The sequence below is a fragment of the Chiroxiphia lanceolata genome, chromosome 10 (genome assembly GCF_009829145.1).
Source record: "Chiroxiphia lanceolata isolate bChiLan1 chromosome 10, bChiLan1.pri, whole genome shotgun sequence".
Taxonomy (NCBI): Eukaryota; Metazoa; Chordata; class Aves; order Passeriformes; family Pipridae; genus Chiroxiphia; species Chiroxiphia lanceolata.
The window spans coordinates 5560599-5586315 of record NC_045646.1 but is presented as its reverse complement, the minus strand read 5'-3'; the positions used below and the strand labels follow the sequence as shown (position 1 = coordinate 5586315).

The following is a 25717-nucleotide window of genomic DNA, read 5'->3' as shown; positions in this document are numbered from 1 at the left end:
TGTCAGTGTGGGAGACAGGTTTTCTCTGACATGGACACTTGTTCTCTGAAGACTGAGATCCCTACTCTCTGATCCTAAGTACTAAACCACTTTCTGACAGCTACCACTCTCTGCTGAATTTCAGCAAACTGAGTAGTCTCTTTTAAGTGTGTCTAAGCAGAGAAGGACTCAACAAACGTTAAGCCATTAGCATTTGTCTTGGCAATTATACAGCAATTTAGGAGAGCTATTAAGGCCCACTGGGTGAATAACCCAAGTTTCAAACGCTTTCTTAAAATATATTGTTAAAACAAGACAAAGTAACTTTTATAGTTTCTAATTCAATGTCACAGATCTTGGAGAATTCACAAGAATATCCCTTGCAATATTATGTCATGAACTAATATAAAACTATCTTGGCCTCATAAAGCTAAGAGGATCTGAATTATCCTAATTATCTCTGAATAATATGTGCCCTGATTTCAGCTGGGATAGAGTTAATTTTCTTCCTAGTACTGGTATGGTGCTGGGTTTTGCACTTAAGATGAGAAAAATGTTGATAACACCCTAATGTTTTAGTTGTTGCTGAGTAGTGCTTACACTAAGTCAAGGACTTTTCAGCTTCTCATCCCACCAGCAAGTAGGCCGGGGTAGGGGCATAAGAAGTTAGGATGGGACACAGCCAGGACAGCTCATTCAAACAGGCCAAAGGGATATTCCATACCCTATGGCATCATGCTCAGCATATAAACTAGGGGAAAGCTGTCCAGAGGTTGCTGCTTGGGAACTGCTGGGCATCAGTCAGTGTGTGGGAGCAATTACATTGTGCATCACGTGTTTTGTATATTCTCATTCTTTTATCATTATTATTACCATTGTTTTCATTTCATTTCTGTCCTATTAAACTGCCTTTATCTCAATTAATAATTTCACTTTTTTATTTCTTTCCCCAGTTCTCTTCCCCATCCAACTGGAGAGGAGAGAGTGAGCAGCTGGGTGTCTGCTGGGTTAAACCACTACACACAAGACCTTTCAAAGGAGAATTTCAACTATTAAAATAATCAAACCTTGCAAATCTTGGGCCAGCTGGTGCGCTTTTATTCATATGCTTAACATACACATTCAGCAGAGGATCATAAATCAGGCATTTATAAAATTGTGGGTTTATTTGTAAGTCTCTGTTCAGTTATTGGGCAAGAAATTAAATGCTCTCATTTGCCTTCCTTCATCTTTTGTGGTAAGACTCCATGTTTCTGTTTAAGTTAAATGGTTAATGTTCTATGTGATGAAAAACTTCTTAATTAAAAGCCTTTCATACTGCAAGTTAAATTTCATTTTAGTATCTGGTCAATTCTCCCCCCCCAGATTGTGAGAAGCAAGCAGCAACTCTACCAGTCCTATATGGTAATTTGTTTTACTCATTGACCATAAAACATACAAAGTATGCGTTTAAGATTCAGAATTTTGAAGCACATCTACTTGAAGGGATGAGACTGCTGAAGAAAAGAGTCCCTTGTTACCATTTTCATAGCCCTGAAAAAATATCAAATCTGCATTGCTTTATGATTAGCAGACATAATTTATGAACAGAATAATATGCTTGACATTTCAAAGTTTTGATTTTACTTGGTAATAGGGTTTTCTAAGGGTCAGCTCAAGCAGATAGGCATCTTTGCATGCTTGTAGAAAACAGAAGGGATCAGATTTTTTTTAGTTTTAGTTTAGCTCCACAGAGCCTCAACAACAGCCAGTATCACTTGCCTCTAGAGCTACCTCCCTTCTGTAGGAAGGTGGGGTAGCCTTTCATTTATTTATATTTTTTCATGGCAGTTTAAATTCGGAAGGGTTTGTATTTGGGGAAATTCAGTTGCTTAAGAGACACTTTTTAAGAATTTTCTGTATTTTTCCTTTTATAAACACAACATTGTATATGTTTATCAAACTGAGATCAGTCAGTGAAAAAAAGAAACATCTTTGTACTCGGTGAAATACATAGGGTTAGAAAACATGCAAAAAGGTGTACAGAGAAACTTTAAAAGAGTGTTAGTTTAAATAGTATGGACAAAATTCAGTCAAAAGGTGGGATGCAACATATCAAAAGTCCATTTCAAGAAAACAAAAAACCCTCCTTTTTAAATATTGTTACTGTTTTGTATCAAAACGTAGAACTTAACAACATTCTTTCTTTTAAAAAATTAAAAATATATATGTATAACAACAAGCAAGAAGACAAAACACATCAAAAATGGGAATTAAAAAAAAAAAAACTCTTCAAAAGAAGACAAGAAGTCAAAAAAAGAGGGGAGAAAAAAGATTTTCAGGGATCCTTGTCATGCAAATCAGTTTGGCGGCAAAAAATACCTTCATCTTCAGCACCGTCATTATCACCTAAATCATCTGTCTGTTTCTTTGTAAGGGGACCTAGGATTAAGAACGGAGAAAATGGAGGAAAAAAGACAATTCAAGAATATACAAGACTGAGGAAAAAAACAGTGAATATTAAATTCCCATGGACGTTTCAAGAAAAACATTTGCAGGGAGGGAAATCTTAGTTAATAACAACCAATTTTTCATTACGTTTTTCAAACATTACAGCAAAACCTTCCCAGGGGGTATAGCTATTAGAAACATCTAGCACAAGAATCAGAGTGCCCAGTGTTTTATTGTTTTTAAATGAAGAATCAAAGCTTGTTTACTAAAAGCATACCCCACCATAAACTATATTTATCTATGTCATTTAATTGGTTTTTTCCTATTGCTGTTATTAGGAACAGTGGAGACAAGAACTGCCAAATTACCTCTTGCATTTGATGCAATAAGGTGGTTAATAAATGTCTTGACAGTTAGTTAAAACAATATTTTTTGTGAAATGCTAATTCACATTTTCAATTCAACCATTTAAGCTCATGCTTTATAAAGATAAGCACAGGTTTGACTTAATTTTTTGACACTCTCATTATATTTTCTTTTAAATAGAACCATAGATACCTTTGAAACCTTTGACTGCCTCCTGAGATATTTGTAAAGAAACATGAAAATCCACTTGCAAACCAGAAACAAGAGTGAAATCCTAGACCAGCTGAAGACAATGACTTTTGCCATTGATTTCAATGGGGCCAGGGTTTCGTGCACAGTATAAGAAAATTGTATTGAATGTAGAATTGAAGTTTTAGCTTGGGCAAAGCATAGTTTCATAATTCCTTATCTCTATAAAAGGATGATGAGACAAAAATCTTCTATGCCCAACACCTTTATCATTAAAAAGTATTAATAGATTAATCATATTTTCCAGTGGGAAAAATTCCCGCTCCTTTACTGAGTAATAAAAATATGCATCAGAAGGAAAGTCAAAGGCCATTCTGAAAATATTTCCAGTCATATATTTTACACACTTACGCACAAACAAAAGACAGTTGGAACTCAGCATTATCTTTCCTTTTTTTTCAGAGCTCTCTCATTTCCATGACATTCTGTAATTTGCATGCGAGAAAGCAATCAGTACGAACACAGGGCTAAGTAACAACAGAAAAGAAAAAGCCAGCCAAGCACAGAGTAGAAAACAAGAACTTCCTCATGCATAAAATAGCAATAGACAAAAACAACAACAAAAAAGGGATGAACAGTATGTGTTGATATTTGCAGTAGATGTAGGCAAGAGACATGCATTAAATCTAAGCACTGCGGAGTATTAAAACGTGTATTTAAAAAGCTCTCTCTGTCTCTGTTATTTTACAGAATATTAGTCATTCAGCATTAAACTCATCATTTATAGGCAAAATACCATGTATTTGAGTAATGCATTTTTTAAAAAAAATCATAAAATGTTTTTACCAGGTGCATGGATTTGAGAAACAGAAAAAAACCCATGAAGTACCACGAAACTTTAACTGTGAATGTAGGAACTGGACCGTATTATTGAATACCTTAATTGCTGCATCAGTCAGAAGTATAGTTTTAAACTCATTCTAAACACAGAACACTAGAATTATACATCATAAGTTAAATAGGAGCATTTTTACAGTCACACCTGCAACAATCACTCTCTTTAGCAGAAAACCTCAGTGATGCAACAGTATTTTCCTAATACAAGCCCTAAATTTAATCTTTACAATATATGGTATCTAGATAATGTGCCCCTATCCAAACACACACATTCAAATGTCTCACTGCCCATCATTCTCATACCATAGCAACATTACTTCTAAAAAAATAAAATCAGAAAAATCAAAGATTTATGCAAAGAATAACAATAATTTCACGGTGGGTTTTCAGCAGGGTGAGTGAACTTGAGAACTGTAAGAGCTATGTACTTAAGAATGGAGAGCCAGACACAGGCAAGGAGATAAATATACATATACACATATATACACATTTTTAATGACTTCTTATCTTTTAAATTTTAAAGGTCACCAGAAAGTAAAATCTGGAAAGGCAAACAGCACACATTTCTCCAAATAATTTGCACAGAAAGGGGAAATTTATTTTCTGGATGAAACTAAGACAATGAACGTTACTTTTTTTTTTAATAGCTGGCCTTCGTGAGGTATTTTGTGTAGATCATGGTTCCAGATCTCAGCTGCAATTACACAGTGCATCAACCATCCCAATGCAAATGTCTGATCTCATACCATCCCTGATTTTACAATATGGTGAAGCATAATGGGCTAGCTTAAAAAATAACCTGGGTAATCTTCATATTTACACATTTCTGAGGTTCTATGAAAAATATTTAAAAAAAAATTAGACCATCTTCCTTATAATCATAGAATTGTTTAGGTTGAAAAAGACTCTTAAGGCTGAGTACCATCAACAAACCCAGCATTGCCAAGTCCACCACAAAACCATGTCCCCAACTGCCACATTCACACATCTTTTAAATACCTCCAGGGATGGTGACTCAACCACCTCCCTGGGCAGCCTGTTCCAGTGCTTGACAATTCCTTTTGCAAAGGGGCTGACCTATTTTTAAGTTGTCATAAATTAAACATTCTTTTTAATAGAGCTATAGATCTATTTCACAACACAAGGGCTCTGCTTGCCACGTCCCTTGAGCAGGAGGACTCACACGTGGTGGAGAACGTGGCAGACCCACCAGACACCACTCACAGTATTGTGTTAAGAAAGAGATGAAAGATTATTTCTGCCACAGATTCACTCCAGTCTGCAATATAATGGACCACATTCATTACCTCTTCAGACAGGTTTTCTGTTTCTTGGAGTTATGATGCTCTTTGAGTCCAAGAAACCAAAAGAGTTTGGTCCTCATGCACCAGACATGAAACTCCTTACCTGTTACCTATCTGTACACATAGGGATCCTATGAAACTTAATTTATATTTTTAAATTGCTAGGCAATCCCTAAAAGAAACATCAGCTCAAGACCCTCTGTGCAGAGGGCTGTCTAAAATGGACTATGGCAACAGCAAGTGGTTCAGCCTGGAGTACTCAAAGAGGAGGCAGAACTCTGAGCTTGAATGTTTATATTCTGTGTTGTCCGTTTCAAGACACTTCCTGAAGTCGTGAAGATAGTATTAAGAGAAGCTCTGGATTAGAATTCCATCCATTTCAGCAATAACTCTCATTTTAAAATCAGTAAGAAATGGCTTTTGCTTCTGATTCTCCAGATAAATGATTACACTGACTAACAGCATCGCTGTGTCTGTATGATCATAAAGAAAGATTGATGTTTTGAGTCCTCACACAGGAAAACACGCTGAAATCACTAGCAGATAAACAAAATAAAATCTTATGGCAAGATTCTACAAAATGTAGCAGCAATAGCCTTTTTAAGTAAAAATAAATCAGAACCGAATTTGCTTAGTAGGTGTATAATTTTCAGATATTTTCTGTAGCTTTCAATTAATATTCCACAGATAGTTTATGATTTTGTAAATTAAATGTATCCCTCAACTAAATTTATTTCTTTAGCACTGCTTATTCAATATATGATTCTTTGGGGTTCTTCCATCATTTTAATATTCTTTTCAGGTAACAGAAACCAATTTTAAGAATACTGATACTAAGACATGATGGACTAGGAGCCAATGGAACAAAAAAGAATATACATTTTACAGAGTTACGATTGCCAAAAGTCTTTTGTCCACAGTTACCGTTCACTGTTGTTCTACTGTAGTTTCTCTTCACCTTTTATGAAGGCCAAATTAATCCTCCTCTTTGACCATTTCACTTACAAAAATGGTCCAATACAAAAAGACCATTTTACTATGTCTAAGACATAGATACACTCCCTTACTGTGCTGGCTGAAATTTTAGCTAAAGTTTATGTAATAAATATTAAATGCCAACAAAGTAATCAGGTACCATAACTAATGGGGAGGAAAGAGGATACTAAAGCCTCCAAAATGCTGATGCAAAGATGATTTACTTATCAAAAGACTCTCTAAGGTTTAGTCTCATTTAGTCTCATGTTGGTGCATACCCATAACTCTCATTAATGCTAATGGGAAAGTAGACCCCTAAGTCACTTTAAAAAGGGGAAAAGTGATTACTGCATTTTATGTTTCCTAAAGGCAAAGAATACTCTTGCTATGAAAACTAAAAGAACGCTACGTGCAGGAGGAACTCCTAATGAACTCTATGCTCATTTAATTTAAAAATAGTTCTCACATTATTTAAATTATTATTCAAATATTTATTCTATTTGTATTGCAATCAATGCTAAGGAGCTAACATCATGCATTTTTAAATCTCTGTAGTGACTACTGTATGCTTGCAGATGCCTTTCCTCTGCTCAAAATAAGAGAAATAACATACCTTCTGTCCAGTTAGCTAAAGAGTAATTATGCACTCAGAAATAATTAAATCCAGCCATATTAATTCTGGTTTTTATCATTCCCTTTGATGAAGGACTAAGGTACTTTAGCTCCCAAATACATTAAAGCTGATTATAAATTCTCTCTTTATGGGCTTGATTCGGCAGAAATTATCTGTGGCCTTTTGGACCGCAGGAGTGTGGGAGGCACGGAAGCTCTGGATGTCATTAGCTTTTTGGCCTGGGAAAGCTATTCATCATAAAATAAAGTCATGCTGCAAGTTGACACCATTTTGTAAAACAACAGTACAAATCCTCTAAACTTAATAAATCTGTGCTCATGTATACAGCCATTGTTCAGGCCAAAATGTTCTCCTTCAGTAATGAGAAAAGTGGGAGAGAAAAAAAAAAGACCTTTTCCATTAGGTTAAGTAGACTCCATGGATCTAGTAATTTAGAAATCACCATAGTAATAATTATTCTTCGAGGTAAGGTGTCTGCTCAATGAAAAGGGAAAGAGACGAGACTGGGGCTGACTGCTTGAGCATTGAAAATCTACAAAGTGAAATCACCTCCCCTTTTTAGGCCCTACCTTCAACTCCAAACATAAAATAACCAATTCTTTGTTATTTCTACCATCATTTTTATGCAACATATTCTCCAGCTATGAATGGTGAATTACCACAGTCTAGCAGATGTTAGCTGAGACACAATAACATGTTGTACTTATCTCCTGGTTTTAATAGAAGAAATTGATGAAGAGTTATAATTAACAATCTTCACACCTCAACATTTTCAGTGAAGAAAAATCAAATTCTTTTATGATGAGATTAAAACATAGCTATATAATAATTTTTCTTATAAATGTAACAACAAACTGGAAAGGTACAGCATAATAGCTGATGAATAATTTTCTAAGATCATCTTCTTTCACTTGAAAATTAGAAAGCTCCCAGCCAAAATAGAAGAACTAGGATTCCTCACAGTAGAAAGATTTGGTAGGTGCTAATAGCAGCTAAGTCTTAAGAAACAATTAACAGGGAAAAAAAATATCTCTATTATCATACTTTGTTGCATCAGACAAAACAATCTACTTTTTATTTCTGTTTTTACTGTCTGGCTTTCACCACTTGTTCACTCCTTTCCTTGTTATTCCTTCCTCCTCCCCTCCTTAAATTCCTTTTATTTTCATATTGCACTTATTTATAATATTCCTACTTATCAGCAAGGCAAAGCCCTGGTCGACTTTACTTTTTGATGATAACATTTGCGCTCATGTTATAACAACAAATGATGGCACAAACCTCAGTCGTTTCACATCTCACTACCTGATTTGTGATGACAATCAAATCCTGTAATTAGAGCTGCAAGTAACTTAAATTTGCATCTGCAAGTGAATGACAGGTACAAATTGAACCCACAAAAGGGTTGCCAAGTTTCTTTGAAAATTTACATGTATAAATGCTTTGTCACTAAAGAAGCTATTCTGACACTTCAAGACTAACTCCTGCTGTGCCTTTTATAACAGCATATTGCTGAAGTGTCACACAGAAAGAATGTCTAATCCCAAACCTTTTTATTCTCAAGATTAATCACACTGACTGGATCTTGATTTTCCTTAAATCTGAAAGAGTTTCATTACTGCATGCTAGATATGTGTGAATTTAAATGAGATTAGAATCTGGGAATGTAGGGAGAGTTTCACTCCTCTGCTTCCCATTTTAGATGCAGCCTGAAATTCTATGTATTTTCAGAGGTGAAGGCACTTTATGCTCATGTGTCCTGTGGAGAGCAGCCCAAATGAAGCTTCATTTCAGGCCCTCATTAAATCACATTCCTGTTGAAATAGGTCACTCTAAAAGTCCAGTTCCATTTCTAGAGGCTTTTGGTTACATGATGTGCCTCACACACAGTCATGCAGCATTACTGGAAAAGTAGGCAGGGTAAGTACAGATTGCTGGGTGAGCTGGGGCCCATCCACACAGCAAAGTTCAGCCCTGGGGATGCCAGTTCAATATGCCAGGTGAGCTGCCTGCTAATCCCGACAGGGTTGGAATGGACACATAGCTCATGCATAGAGTATATGTAGGACAAGGAAGAAGTTATTCAGTGGAAGAGCCAAAAACATGATCATTACTCTACACACCATAGCTCCTGAGCCACTCCAACTTCTGTTCTAGTCAATGGAAAAAAAGTATATTAGAAAGGGGAAAGAAGAGTGAAATTCATTCACTAATTTTCTGTCTGGTTAAAGTAAGGAATGGAACAGACACTTAGGATGAAGGAGTAGTTGTCCCATCCATCAGAATTATACATGAGATAAAGGATGCTTCAAATGGACCAAGGCCCTGGTGGCCAAGGTTGGCACAGAGAAACAAAACTCATGCCTTTAACCAGGAACACTACAGCTGGAGTACTCCAGAGGTGAGGGATGGGTAGGTAGCAGACCTGGAAAATGAAAGTTGTAAGCTGTTATATTGACATTAACATCAGCATTTACGACTCCAGTGCCACCTCACGTGCTTATATCACAAGTTCACGCAGCTTTTAACATTTTATTTGCATTAATAATTCATGTTGTTTTACAGATACTCATATTCCAGGGTGACACACTGCTGTAATGAATTGAATGCAACATTACACAGCTGTGCCACCACCTGAGCATTGAGATCATGAATCAATTCATTCTCTCTACAGGTAATGACTACAATCCAGATCCTAATGAAGACTTATGAACATGCTTAACTTTAAGCCTCTGAGTAAGTTCTCTGAAGTCAACAGGTTAAATCCAATAATATTAAGATAGATCCACTACCGTTAACAGAACTGCTCCTATTTGGGCCAGGAGGTCAACTCAGGAATAAAAGACAAACAGGAATGAGCATCCCAAATTTTGAAGTTCCCTTAGTTATTCTGTGGATAAATCTAATCAACAAATAGAATTTCAATCTCTTGAACATACCAAAGCTCTGAGATGAAATTAAATTTTCTTTTTTATAAATGCATTGCTTCTTAGTCTGTGTACATACAAATAAAATGCTACATTCATTTTCTACAGCTCTCATAATCAAATTTCTTCCTACTTTTTAAAGAAGATATGAACTTGTTTTAGATCACAAACTTATAAAGATTGATCAAATTTAGTTCATGCAATAGAACTAAAGATCTGTAAGTTTAAGATCCAAATTTTCAGTTCCAAATTGAAGATTTGAAATTGTCATTAACATATCAACATTAATCTTCACTTTCCCTTGAAGATCTCTCTGGTGTTGTTCTAATAACAGTGCAAGTCAGGATGCAATAAGTGCATCCTTTCTATAAGAGATACAAAGAGACACAGCTGAAGAAATCACCATCAGTTTACAAGGATTGTGAAGTTTGTTTTATTTTTTTCCTACTTGTATTAGGGTTCTGCGTTATTTTGATTCAGACCGGTAGGGTGGGTCATCTGATAAGTTATCAGAAAGTATTCTCTGCTACATCTTGACTTATAGACTAAAATAAAATTAAAACCATCTTATTTCACTTTTTATTTCCTTGTCTCCTTCTGTTCTGAGACCAAAACAACAACTGGACAAATAACCTTTTTAATCTCGCCCCTAAATATCTCTCTCTGGATCCCAGAACAGCAGTCTAGGCAGGTGACATCACTTTGGGATTCCTTCACAGGTCCCTTTGCTAGGGACAGGCACTGTCACTCTGCCTGCTGCTGGAAAAACCTTCTTCCTGACTAATTCTACTAACTGCAGGGGCTGGTGTTACAGCAGCTATATGGTTTTGTTTATGGCACAGTTGAGCATACAGTCCAGCTCTCTTGAGGCCCGGTTTCATAGCCCAAATAGCAGAGTAAAATGGTCTTCATGTAACCATGTAATTGAACATTACAGAGAAAATGAAGTTAATTGTGCATAATATTTTCATATAGAGTTTGGAATGAAATAAGTTTTCCCACCCCTCTTCCCAATGTACTTCATGTCATCTGGTTTTAAGCAACATGCTTTGAGCTGTATGTAATTCACTGCAACCTGTGCAGTATTTTACCACCTAGAAATGCACACTCCTGAATACCACAGAGATCATAAATAATATACAAGTCTTATTTTCTCAATTTTCTGAATGACCCACTATCAGTTGAACTTAACTCCAGCTATCTCACAGAGCTGAATTCCTTCAGGAAAGTGGTAAAGGGGAGAACGTTTTGTGTTGTGCAGCTGTCTGCAACCCAGCCCTCTCCTCACAAACACTCAGCAGACAGAGGGGCAGGGAGTTTAGAGGCAAAGCACCTTGTTGACCAGTTTTTCAATTCCCTCCTATTAACTCTGAATCACTGCACTTCTTGGCACATTTTATTAAAGAAAATCTGATTCTACAGTGAGAACCCGAGGTGGATGTCGTGTATTCTGAGTCATTCAAGTCATCCACAGCAGGCTAAATTAGGCAGAACTGTACCCTTTGTCATTAAATGTAAAGGCTTGCCTTCAGCTTTGGCCAGAACTTCCCAATCTAATGCTGGTGCTGGTACTTAAGTTGTTCCTTGTTGGTCTCTTGCAATCTCAAGGACAGAAATAGTACTTCCAATACTTTGCATCTACCTGCATGTACGGTCATTTTTAAAGCTTTTGAAAATCATTCACACAACAGTTTATTCCTGAAAGGTGAAGGTGGGTGATTTTCTTTTAGTTAGATATGGTTATATAAATATATATGTATACACACATATATGTGTGTATATAGGCTCTCTTATGTTCCTTTTCACCACAGAGGTTTCCTCCTACAGTTTTGAAGCTCTGAGCATTACTGAAATAGAAACACATTAAAGAAATTAATACTGATACTAATAACCTGGTGCTCAGAACTACAGTCTTTCCATTAACTTGGATCTTAAAAAGAATAAAGGTACTTCAAGTCAAATGTTTCAAGGCTTTCAAAGCACCCTTTAAAGACCATTTAATTTGGACTGTGGTCACCAGCTTTTAGAAACATAATTATATCTGCTCTCATTACCGCACCTTCTGACAGGATCCAAGTGCATAGCTCTGAGAAATGGTGATGGGAGAGCTGAGGGGACATCATTTATGTAAAAACCTGTCAGAAGAAAAGTGCCTGGCCTCACTTATTTTCTGTATTTACATACTGTATTTTTAGAAGAGCATAATTTTAGGCAGGAAAGCTCAAAACATCCCAGCAATGGAGCAGTCACAAAGCAAGAACAGCACAGCCAGCACTTGAAGATTAGTGGGATCAAATACCTGTCATAAGAAAAATCATTTTAATTTTGACATGTTTTCAGTGTTAGCATGGTACTTGTTTTGAAACTACATTTGACTTGCTCTGCAAGTTATATTAAGGATTCCCAAATGAATAGATAAAATCTTTATACTGAATGGAGCATGAAAGGAAATCAGCACATCATTTCTAATCTAACAGAACTCACAGACAGGCAGTGATACTTGAGACCACATATTTACACAGTTACTGTCAACTCCTATATGGACAGAAGGCTCGAAACCCTTCTAGGCTTGAAACTTTGCCTTCATGCTTTCTGTTTAATAATTGAATACCTTAACACAGAAGCTGGTGAATAGAAAATGATCATCAAAATAAAACAGATCTAAAAAATGTCAAGTATAGAACTACAATATATTATTTACAAAAAGCATAGCAAATTTAAGAGCAAAATGTCAGAGTAGCCCTTGCTTCCATTTTCATACCATCCACTTAGGTGAGAGTTGACAGGTTTGGGACAATATGACATTTCTAATTCTTTGTCTGCTGACAATAACCCCACTCTCTAGAGGAAAGCAACAAAATGCAGAGCAGATAAAAGCATAGCATTTCTCAGCATTGGACAAAAGGTACTCTTCTATTTTTATTTATTTTCCTTCTCAGAAATCATCTTGCTTAGGATCACAGTATGGGCACAGTTACCAGGGGTTTTATACTGAACTATGCTTCCCTTTAATAAAAATCCAACCCTAGTGGGCTAAAACATACTTTCGTTTCCCTAACAAATATAGATAATTGAAATAAACAATACACACTACTAAATTATAACGATGGTCCAAGGTGGCATCCATGGGTCCTTTTGGTAACAAAATCACTCACTAAATTAAATGTGGCATTTTGCAACATCTACATATAGAGCAGTTACTTCATAACCACTTTAACTCTTTGGTCATAATTGTTAAGGTTAGTTTGTTTAAGAGTAGGTTCTGGTATGTTCTGTTTAGAAAGTAAAAAACAAAACAAAACAAAACAACCCAAACAAACAAAAAAACCCAACAACAACCAAAAAAACCCAAAACAAACAAACAAACAAAAAAAAGACCATGAGGAATATTTCTGAGACTATTTGAGCAAACAGTCCTGTCCCAAGTCAACCAAAGTTAGTGAATAAAATATCGCAGTGATCTGAGCTCCATCCCGCTGAGTGGAATGAATGCCTACAGCAAGTACAGCAAACTACTGGCACCAGGACTATACTTTAGACTATCAAACTACTCAAACAACTGAGGACAGTGAAAATTACTCCTGTAACAGACAGTGAATGGCCTGTTCCTACAGGGCAGGAAAGATTGTTTGTACTGTTTGGTCCACAACCAAAAGCAATCTCAGTCCCTGTTTTCACTTCAGCAGCCAATAATGAATAGCTTCCACAGTAGGAGGAAAAAGTTTAAATTCATAATTTTCCTGTAAGGTGTTAGTTTGTTAGCATTGTGGATTCAATAAGGTTTGGTAATGTTAGACAGATTCATTCCAGCTCTTTAGCTAAGGGATTATTAACTGAACTGTAAATGCAGGGTATTTAATGTAGACAAATGGGAACAATCCAATTAACTTCAATTGTTTCTGAGAGCTTTTAACTCACGCCTTCAAATAAATACATGTGCTAAGTGTATATTAACTTTGTGATTTAGATTTAGGAGAAAGTTTCAGAAATGTATGTGAGCATAGATGACTTCTACATTTTTTGCTAATGTGAGAGTTAAAAATAATTTTCTTACTTCTGGGATTTTCTGTGTGCAATTTGGGTATATCTTATGGAGAAACTTTAGATGCAGACATAATAGTTTGAAAGCAAAAGGAAAGGAACCTATTACTGACATCAGCTCCCCAAAAATAAATAATAAACTATGTTTACTTGCCTTTTATTGGTGAAATCTGGTTTCCTGGAAACCATACCAGTCAGCATTACAGATCAATGATATTCAGTACCTGTTTTTGCGTTAAAATGTTTGTAGAATAGACAAACAGACAAAATAGACAGTTTTGTCTATTTCTACGTGCCTTTCACTGTAAGCACTGATGAACAATGTCATTCAGGCCACAATGTCAACACATCAGAATGCACTGGCATTTCATCAGTTCTACTGGGAGATATCCAAACCAAATTATAAAGACTAAATGTAGCTCCTCACATGAGCCAATTAAGGACCATGTTGATAGCAGACTTTTCAATAAAGATAGACCATGTAGACAATACAGCCCACAGAGCCAACAGAAGAATATTGTACCCTGTGTAGACCCCTACACTTGTCAGCACCATGAACACTGGTGCACACCTACACCATCTCTCCTCAAACTACTGTGTGGGGTTAGACAGTTATCTCACAGACAGCTACATGAGCTGAATCCCACCACCAGTTTCCAGAAATGAGAATTAGACAGTCATGGGTGGTGAGGAGTAGACATCCCTCACATGAAATACAGTATTTAATTTCTTGACACAATCAATTTTACATTTTTATAAAATTTGCTAGTTCTGTGGAGCTCATACTCCACAGAGAAGTTAACAATGAACTAACAAAATTTCACGCAGGCAGGAAGAACTGAATTTATAAACTCTCATTAAAGTGAACACTCTGTGTAGCATTACACCTATATAATAGTCTGATATTCCATTGTCTTGAACAATTAGTGCACGTCATTGAGAGCACAGATGGGTGACTCAAATAAGTATGTGTCATATGCAAAATCTGCAGAACCTTTAGAGTCTTCCAACTAGTTGCATCTGTCTTATCTATTACGTCAAATGTTAAATTGCAGAGCCTATTGTGGGTTTCAAGTTTGAAATGAAGATCCTCCCCTCCCATAGTCCTTCAAAGCAAAATTACATTACTGGGACCTATGAAAGGAGAACAAAATATCTAGAAATCTGTACCATTTTGGTAGCAAGAGGTTACGTTTATGTGTCATGTTACACCCACTTGCTCAGGTCAAAACAACCTGTCATTTTATATCCCCCTAATAAAATTTCTCACTTAAAAAGTGTTTCAATTTCCTTTTGCTAAAATTTTCCCCTGAAGTTTCATTTCAACTTTGAATTTTAATTTTCTTAAGAAGAAAATGATATATTTAATGGACCACAGCTGCCTGGAAAGTGTATATTTGATAGGCATACAGTACTAATTTGGAAAATGAGTATGATTTACTTGATGAGTCACAATGAATGTCTGTAAATATATATCCAAGACTAGACTAGTCTTGCAAGCTGTATGACATAGAAATCATTCTTTAACACATGAATATCTTCTCTGAAAAAAAATAGAGGCCAACACTGTCAGCTCCATCTTCCTTACTGCTTTCATGATTTTGGTTGATGAAGCACAGAAACACAATATTGTCAAAGAGGGCAAGTATTGAATGCAGCAGATATTCCCAATTTAAACTATTTTGTAGAACAGAAATCCCATGTCATGTCCATGGCCAGCCCCTGCTGCAGATGAAATAGCAGCTCCATTAAGGCCAGGCACCTCAGGCACTTGCCTGGCTATGAGGGATGGGAATGGCTCTGGCATCCTGCAGCACATGCCCGGCTGCTCCCTCTCCTTTAGGGTCTATAAATGTGTGTTTACCTGATTATATGTTAGGAGAAAACATGGATATTGAGTTTTGGGGAGGAGGCAGGGTGGGCAGAATGAGGAGGAAAACAGTGCACAGACACGACTGCATCTGAACAGACAATCACAGAATCAGTCAGGTTGGAAAAGACCTCTGAGATCATTGAGTCCAACCTGTGACCCAACATCACCATGTCAACCAGACCACAGCACCAAGTGCCACATCCAGCCTTTCCTTAACACCTTCAGCGACAGTAATCTGCCACCACACCCTGGGCAGTTCATTCCAATGATTTAATCACCCTTTCTGTGAAGAAATTCCTCCTAATGTCCAACCTGATTAGACAGCGAACAACTGAAATCACAACTTGGTAGGACAATCCTGCTTATCAGGTTTCCCTCTGAACTTTATTTTGCGGAAAATTGTACTGAAAAAACCTGGCAGCACCAAGAACCCTCGAATTTCCTAGGTTTCAATATGTGGAAGGAAAAGGAGGGCGTTTTGCATCAAGTCATCCTCCATCTAACAGAGACATCTGAATAATTAGTGCAGCACATTGCCAGAAACACAACATTTCAAACTCAAATCTGAAAACATATCTATTGATAGCACTAATTTAAGATAATCAGGTGACTAATTGGGTGAATAATAGTGTTAATGAATAGAAAAAGAAGTTGAGATTGTAATCAGAGGCAAATCTCAGCTCTTAAAAATGCAATAGGCAGAACACTGAACACTAAGCCATAATGATCACATATTTGCTTCTTATTTGCTAATATAAAAGGCTGAAGTGCTGAAAATTAAGAGAAAGTATGTTTTATTACCATCATAAGCCATCAAGCTGTTTTAAAGCTGTTAATTTTTTTTTGTGTGTGTTTCTTCAATTCATAAAGAAAACAAAAACTTTTCAAAACAGTACAACTCGGGCTCAAAGGAGGCATTTCTTTGAGCAGTTTCTCATAGAAAGTAGAATAATGAAATGAAAATCACCTCCTGTACCTAAGGCAGGTACATGTTGCACAGATGGGAAATCAAGGCTATGGTACTAGTGTGGTAAAACATTTAAGACATAAGCATTTGAGCAACTTTAAATACATGAGTAACTCCTGTGAGTGTAGTTGGATTCATCCTGTTTACATGAACAGGATTTTCTGAAGGCATTTCAGAGAAGACAATTCAGAGAAGTCTCAAAATGTACTTTCAGAAAGAGGATAGAAGAGAAAGGAGATTTTCTGCAGATAGTTGCCAGCTGATTATTTTTAATTATTTCACCAATCCTGGTGCTTTTTAGTTAGGTTAATAATTATACACAGTTATGCCTAGTGCTCTGTGTAGAGTTCTTTAAAAAAATAAATTAAAAGTTGTAAAATTATACCTTAACCATATTTTTTTTTTCTTAAATACTTTTCAGGAGCAGACATTAAGCCACTGCATAGCAGCAGAATGCTAGGCAACCAAGAAAAAAATCCCAAACAGCTAATTTAACTTTAGGACATACTATCAAATGCAAATTAATATTTTAAATCGTATGAAATAATTTCTCCTTCCTTTTTTCTGTGGTCTGATAGCATAGTAAGCTCTTTCAGCATGCAAACTCATGAGAATAAAGTCATCATCATCTTTAACATATCAAAAATTCCTACACCTGCTAACACTTAAGTTAGTCAAAGGTTAATTAGCATCTGTGAAAGGGAAACTACAGTTACTCTAGCAACTTTTGTAATCTGTTCTTTTTTTTAAAAAAAAAGGATTAACCCCACATTTAGATGACTATTAGAAATGTACCACAAAATTGATTACTTGATTGTGGCTAACAGTGTCTGGTAGTCAAGAAGAATCACAGAAATTTTGTGTCTTGTATTAAATCTGACAATCATTGAGACAAGTAGCCCTTGCATTAAAACCCTGGAGTTGTATTTACAGCTCTAGATCCATTTTAGTAAACCATGACTCCTTGATTAACTGAAATGACCCCAAACAAATATAAATACAGTCTTTTCTAAAAATGAAAAAGCCAGAAAGCCATCTGACAAGGCCATATTACAAAAGCAAGTTGCAGTTATGCCCTACTTTACAAGGCTAAGTGGAAGTCACACGGCTCATAAGCCTCATAAGCTTTTGGTAGCCTTTTGTAAAAGGATGAATTTCTGTTTTGCTGTTTTCTGAACCACACCCCAACCCCAGGTCAATATTTTGTTATTAAAAATAAGTAGTTCACGCAGCACTCAGATATCTGAGATCATTTTAGACATATCACAGGCTCTTAAACATATATTAAAAGCATTTTTTCAGAAGCAGTTGCAGCATTTTATTTTTGGATGAGTTAAAGATGTAGGTTTCCTTTGGCTTTGGAGGATGAAAGGGATTAAGGGAGGTCACAAGAGGAGAGTGGAAGAAGAAATGGAAATAAGAGTACTACTGGATGTAGCTTATCCTTTCCCTAGGCAGTGGTTAGATGTGTCTACAAGAGGAAAAGGGATTGACTACTTGCTGCATGTTCCCAAGTCATTCCACCAGGAGGATGAGTACGGTCAAAATGGGATTTTCCTATTCTCTTTGTTAAGAATAAGACTACGATTGGGTATCCTTTATACAGAATTTAGTTTAGTGTAAAACTCTTACCTCCTTCAGGCTAAGAGTTACTGGAATGGTTGGGTAGGGCTCTACATGCTCCTTGTTTTATTAAAGGATTTGCAATAAAGCTGAGTAATGTATATCAAGCAGTTATGTGCTGCTTCTTTGGAGAGAAAATATATTAAAAAGAAGATTGCCAGTACTCCTTGAGATTCGTGCACTGAAACATGGAACTGGGTTTACAACAATTCCAATTATTATAGACAAAGTTATGGCAACTGCATAGCAGGCACTTTATATAGTGTTGTGGCTTGACCCCAACCAGCAACTCAGCCCCCCACAGCTGCTCCATCACTTCCCCTGGTGGGATGGGGGAGAGAAGTAGAACAGTAAAAGTCAGAAAACTCATGAGTTGAGATAAACAGAATTTGACCAGCAGGTCAAGGGAGGCAATTCTCCCTCTCTACACTGCTACCAGAGAAGTCGTGGCTGCCCCATCCCTGAAAGTTCTCAAGACCAGGTTGGATGGGACTTGAAGCAACCTGGTCTAAGGGAAAGTGTCCCTGCTCATGGCAGGGGGGTGGGAATAAGGTCATCTTCAAGGTCCCTTCAAACACAAACCATTGTATGATTCTACAACAAGTAAAGCAAAAGCTGGGCAAGTGAGCAAAGCAAAAGAAGGAATTCATTCCCCACTTCCCATGGGCAGGCAGGTGTACAGCCATCCTCAGGAGAGCTGGGCTCCATCACACCTGATGGTAACTTGGTAATACAAACACCATCATTCCAAGCATCCTTCCCACTTCCTTCTTCTCCCTCAGCTTTACATGCTGAACAAGATGACATATGGTCTGGAATATCCCTTGGGTAAGTTGGGATCAGCTGTCCCACCTGTGTCTCTTCCCAACTCCTTGTGCACCTGATTCCTGGCTGGTGGAGTGGGGTGAGAGCCTTTGGCTCTGTGTAAACACTGCTCAGCAGTAACAAAAACATCCCTGAGTTATCCACACTGTTCCCAGCACAAAAACAAACCAAAGCTTCTATGAAGAACCAGTACATACAGAAAAAAGGTTCTTCATCAAGTACATGCTGCTGATTTATCATTTTTTCAAAATGTCATTAGGATGAACAACACAGATGTAAGTATAGTATTGAGTATGGAATCCTTTCTATCATTTAGAAACAAGAATTAATCATGGTCCTAGGGACTTCACCCCTATGTATCCCCTTGGACTGGAAAACCCTACACTGCTAACACAGATCTGTGTACAAATAAGGGCAGTGGGTGATGCAAGTTACACTGCTCTGCTGCAGCACAGGCAAAAGAAAAAATTCCACATTTGCAAGAGCATAACCCATTACCCCATGAATATTTGATAGACTTTGTAAACATAGTAAACACAGTATTACAATAAACAAGTTTTTAAAAGGTCTGCATTTAACTCAAGTTGTAATTGAAAGCCTTTTCCTAAAAATATTAAGCCATGCACTTTGCAAGTTGTTATTCTAAATTTTGAAATACAAATTCATTGAAAACAATGCTGTTATTGATGCCTCATTCTTAGGTCTATGCATTATGTCAAAGTTAGAGAAAAAAGCTCTATATGAATTTCAAAAAACAGTATAGTATCATGCATTTTCTAGGAGGATAGGAAATTTGACATTACCTGGCGGGTCTCTGGGCCTGATAAGTATATTATGAAGTAGCACCAGGAGCGATGTGGATGTTTCTGACAATCAGATTATAGGCAGCACAATGCAAAGATTCCAAGTGTGTAACAGATGGCACCAGAAATGAGTCAGGCTCCGTGAATGTAAGACATGATACAACTATGCTAAAATTAATTTCTAGAGTTCAGAAAACAGGAAACTGAACAGATATGTAACAGAAATGAGAAAATAAACATGTATGCCAGTGAACCCAACATACAGGCATCACATGGTATCAGTGGAATAACAGCAGGGCAATATATCTAAAGACTGAACTTAGGCTTAACACAAGGTGACTTAACCATAATTCTCTCTCAGCATGGTCAGAAACAAAAGCTTTGCACAGCATTTAAAGGCTGAGCAGAGGGAAAGAAAGTCAAAGGTTCAACTACTTGCAAATTTAACACTAATTGCAAGTTATAGGCTTATATAGACTCAGGGTCTTCTGAGGTCTGAGCCACAACAATTGGAGAAATTTTCAGAGGCACAGGAGCGAATTGAGCACTCTTGTTTTCCTTGCCTTTTGACCCTCAGTTCTTTCTGCCTTCAACACTTCTTGTGTTTATTACCGTTCTTACAACACTGATGTGTACGTGAGTATATCTTATAAATAAATGAATTTACAACACAACTCACCTGTGAAGTACAAATGTTTTTGCATTTCCATCTAGGAGAATGGAAAACAGGTGAGTGATGAAATGGTTTGCTTGAGGATACACACAGAATGTGGCAGAAGTGGTTTAAAAATTTCTCATGTCACTGTGAATTCCTCTTCACAAGGCCTGTACACACTTTGAGCACTGAATATCCACCATCTGTGTGATTTGCAAAAAAACCCCAAACACTAAGAAGGTTGAGGATATTCTGCTTATTTCTACACTATTTTGAAAAGAAAAAAAAAAAAGCTCTAGTCATCAGTGATCAGTTTCTAATAATTTGTTTCTAGGAAAAGTGTTCAACATCCTTTTCTCTACCTTCCTGCATTAAAATCTTAAGGCAACTGTCATTATGACATATATTTTTCTCATTCCTGTTTTTGCTAAGCCTTTTCTTCCAAGAAACACCAAGGAATAATTTTTTTTTTCTTTTCAGTCATTTACACTGACCTTTGATATTTTCTGCATTTTTTTGTGACCTTGGGAAAAGTAACTTCATGATTAAGCAAGAAATACAAGACAGACCTCAGGAAGAAACCATAGTTTAAATGTTTTCTTACAAAGCCTCACAATTTAACTTCTCTATTATAAAAATTCTCAGAGTAAAATAAGGGTTTTTTATATCCACTAGAAGCAGATGCCCCTTTTTTTTCTTTCTTTCTGTTAATTGCTTTCTTCTCTGTGGCTTAAATTCTATGATTCTTTTTACATTAGAAATACTCTAAATGCCTTTGTCTGCTTTCCAAATGTGAAGTTTTTAACTGCATTCGAAAGGTAAACAAGCAAAAGGTACTTACACTGCTTCATTTCCCTTCAGACATCATAACAATGCTTTCCCACTTGGTTTTAGCCACAACTACTCAGCACAGAGTAGTCTTACTCTGCATTAATAAACCCAGTTATTGCACAACACTCCACAGACAACATCTGCTGCTGTACATTGGGCAAGTGCCAGAGCACTGCACTTCTCTCAGCAACCTGGTCTAGTGGAAGCAACCTGGAAACCCTCATTGCAGGGGTTTGGACCAGGTGACCTTAAAGGCCCCTTCCAACCAAACCATTTCAATATCCTGCTTGGAACTGCAGACTCTGGCTAAGAGACAGCATAGAGGGACTTTGTCATCTGCTGTGCCTCCCACTGGGGATGGTGTCACACGTGTGTTGCTCTTGCACATGTGGTCTCACAGGTCAGCTCTATAATTTCATTTTGAGGAACCTTGGAGGATCTGTTCTGCTAAAAGACATAACTTAAGCTCAACATATCAGCTATATGTGATGCAGATGATACTGTAAACAGGACACTTCTTTCTTATTCAGACTTGCCCTCAGTCTCCCACACTTTGGTCCTGGTAAGCTCTCTCTGTTGGTACTTACATTCTTTTAGTAAGCCCTGAAATAAAAGAGATTTTGGTGTTGTTTTTTTTTTTTTTTCCCTGCTAACTGGCTGAAATGGATTTTATAAGGCTTGCTGAGAAGAAGCTACTGTAACATTTTTGATTCTCTACAGGCCACTATGGTGGAAAAAAAAAATAAAGCAAAACCTTTAGAGTTTCTGAGAACTACGTGGTAAAAGGGATGCATCCAAAAATCAATGAATATATCCCCTTTATTTCCCATATCCTGTAAAGGCAAGGCAAACCTCTGCTATCTGCTAGAGGGTCTAGTAATGAACTGAGATAGTAATTTCAAATGCTACAGTCTTCCTACTCCTTCTTTCTTCTCTTTCCGCTTTAACTCTTCCAAATTTCTTCTGGTGTCTTTAACACCAATTTAAAGGTGTGGGTTTTTTAATATTTCAAGTAAAAATATCTTCTCTGACTGTATGGAAAATTTTATTAAAAGTGGGGTTTCCTGCAGCTGCCTACCTGCCACTGTGGTTCTCCTTGGTTTTTTTTAAATCTGAGTATTGCTCTGGCAGCAGAGAGAATGCTTTTCTGTTTGCTGTAAATTACACTTTACTACATCAATATTGTGTTCCTTTACTTATATTCTCATGTCTTTGTCCCATATCAACCCAAATCTCACCAAACTACAGATTCTGGTTCTGTATTTTGTTATTTCTTGTTCCTGTTGGGAAATTGTGGCTAATCTTTGTGTGTTGTGCTCTCTTTTGAAGTCCCATCCTAAGCAGTGTTACACTACCATTGCAAGAGCCCATGTGAGAATTGTTTGCACAGTTCCCTGAAAGGGTAAGCCCAGACAGATAAGAAAAGGAATCAAGATATTGGGAATTAAATCCACATCTTTATCATTGTAGTTCAGAACACTTTATCCCGTCAATTGATGATTAACTTTCAATTCATCATTATAGTTGGTAAATCATCTTCAAACAAAAGTTCCCTGTGGGGATCCCAGTGTTGTATGGCCACTTCCTTTTCTTTTTTTAAAATCTTATCCTTTAAGCTGATTTTGAAAGTCCTTTCCAAGGTTTTTGGAAAGTTATATCTATGTTTTGCATCTTTTCAGTGCTTTTATATATCATTGGAAAGTATATCTATTTTAAGGAATAAATGTTTATTATTTTAACTCCATCAAATCTGCTTCTGTTTTTCCTGTAACTCCTCTTGATTTCATAGCATGGTTAGAATGGATTTTTATATCTTTGTCAGAAAGGGAGTGCCAAAGCTCTCACAGAATCCAAAATGTTAATGGCTCACTAGTACTGATCTCCAAAAAACAGAGTAACTGTAAATTCCTACTCCTCTCATTTGTTTCCCAGTTGCTGTATTGAGTTTATAAAAGTCAATTATAATGAAGCTGTTGCTAAACCAGTAAAAAATCAAATCTGTCTCTATACTTATCCAGTCCATCATGATTACGGGATTTTTCTTCACTGCTGCATTAAAGAAGAATCTTGCCTGGATGTTCCCTGTAACCAATTTCCCATCCACACAGCAAAACTCTTCACTCAGGTGTGGAGTATTGACAGCATCCCTATTGATCCTTTTAGGTGCAGTCTAACACTACAGTGCTGCTTACTGTAAAACAGTAATCCATATGATTTGCACTGAGACATGCTAAACCTCTCAGGTAAAAAATAATCCTCTCACAGCTATTCAACATTCCTCCATGGTCCCCAAAAGACAAATTTTCCTGTGCTTCTCTGATAAAGAGTAGATCCTTGCAGCTTAGTGGGTCGTTATGGGCTGTGAAGGTGACATTTGACATCCCACTGACTCAAACAAGTGCTGGCAGCACCAGCGCCCAGACAGAAAAGCAGATCATGGTCAAGGCTGGTTTCTCAATGGAGCTGCCAAAGCAGAAACTCATTTAAAGGTCAATCACCAAAACGATCTCCTGTTCAAAAGACTCTTCTTCCAAAGCAGAACAGACTTCCAGGGGAAACAAATCATGCTGCCTCCCTGCTGAAACAGAGTTTCTCAAGGCCAGCTGGCTTGTGAGATTAGAGACCCCATAAGCTTCCTTTTCAATCACTAAAATCATTACTAACTATTAGCAGTGGGATGCCATACAGCACTTTGCGAGTGCACAGAGGTGTTTCCAAGGCAGATGTTTCAGAGTATGAGAGAAGCAATGCCACTTTTGTACCTATTCCCTAAACTGGTTGTCCAGAAAAAAAATATTTCCTTTGTAATTATTGTGGCTAGAGATTCAGATTCATGACAAATTTTGCTTTTGTCTTGCTAGTGTTAGATTACCTGTCACACTCATTTTCATCCAATGGGTTGTTTATAAAATATGTAAGAAACATATAACTATCTACAAAGTCATATCTCCCTCTAGCATGATTCTCACATAAAGACCAGAACCCTTGAATGTTAGCCCCACAATATATTAAGTAGAAATTACAATTAACTAATAGCACCAAAACAAAAAACTGTTAAGACCAGAAGTAACAAACACAAAATCTTACCTACCAAAAGGCTCCCATACCATAGGGTTCCCTGAGGCAATGGGTACCACTAATCAAAGCTCATGGGAAGTTCCACTCCAAAATTATTACCTTTGAAGGGAAAGTAAATATACAGGGGGTGGCATGGTCCTTCACTAAAAAAACCCAACAGTACTTTGAGGGCTGTGATCCCTTGGCTAAGCCATGACATATACACATATGTGAATGAAAAGCTTCAATGAATTTAAAATGCAGCCATTTAATTCCTTAGCCATATCAACAGCTAACAATGTACCATCCCTCTTTCTGTCTCTTCACTGATTCCCCACTGAATATTTGGTCAAATTCAAGGTCTTGCTGTTACACTTGAAAGCTCTCTAAGGAGCAGATTTAAATACCTGTGGGAGCTCCCCTCTTCACAGCACTAACATCTCATGAGAACAATGTTCCCCAGAAATTCTGAAGCTGTCATCCTCAAAGATGACACTTATAGGAGACAGGACTGTTTCCATAGAGGACTTCAGCTTGGGTTCACACCAGAGAAGTTTACAGTGTTAATAAAGATCACAATAGGGTAAAATTCACTTTTGTGACTTGGTGTTCTTAAAGGTGGAAGAGAAGTAAAGATAAAGGAGAAACATTACTGGAAGACAGATGAACATTATTAGCAGAAGGAAAGCACAGAAAAACGAAATTAAAAAGCTATATAATCCCAAACATTATGTGGGATGTAACACAGATCACTATTGTAGTTTATGTTATTGCTTGGAAAACAGTTTCTTCAGTGAAGATACATGAAAAGCCACAAATACAGAAAGCAACACTCTAAAAATTACAAGTGTTTTTATAAGTGAAATTTATGCCTCTGTTAAACAGAAATATTCAGAAAACACTTGCTGATTTTTATTAACATAATCATTGAGAAAGACACATCTCATTTACACAATATGGGTCACAGTTTGGCTCATATTTTTCCCCCGGTACTGGGACCAGAATGAATCTAAAGCTGCTTGTCGGCCTAAAGGTTGCCTTCCGTACAAACTAGATGGCCACATAGGAAAAGGTTTATGTAGCAGTGATATAACACACAGAGGAACTCCATAGCGTGAGGGGTTTGAAATAAAGCCATGAAACCAGGCCATTTCAGAGTTAAGCCTATCAGTCTATCTTTACCTTATCTCCCTGTGTCTGGCTATTGCAATAATCTTGTACAAAATCATTCAAGGGTATTTTGTCCTATGTGTGCTGTAACACTGACCTGGAGAAGTCATAGTGCTGAACTAATAGATAAGCAAGAGCTTTAGCTTCCATTTTCATTGATTTTATGGACTT

At 37.0% G+C, this 25717-nt stretch overlaps 1 protein-coding gene across 7 annotated transcripts in view; it reads right to left on the bottom strand.

The window, feature by feature from the left end:
• NLGN1 (neuroligin 1) overlaps positions 1–25717 on the bottom strand; it is a 433184-nt gene that overhangs the window by 200951 nt on the left and 206516 nt on the right. For 4 of the 7 annotated variants that reach the window (XM_032698022.1, XM_032698021.1, XM_032698020.1 and 1 more), the window contains exon 3: positions 2341–2400. The exons of the other annotated variants lie outside the window; for them this stretch is intronic. In XM_032698022.1, coding sequence (XP_032553913.1) covers positions 2341–2400 — 60 coding nt within the window. The remainder of the gene's footprint in view (positions 1–2340; positions 2401–25717) is intronic. 7 annotated transcript variants of the gene reach the window in all.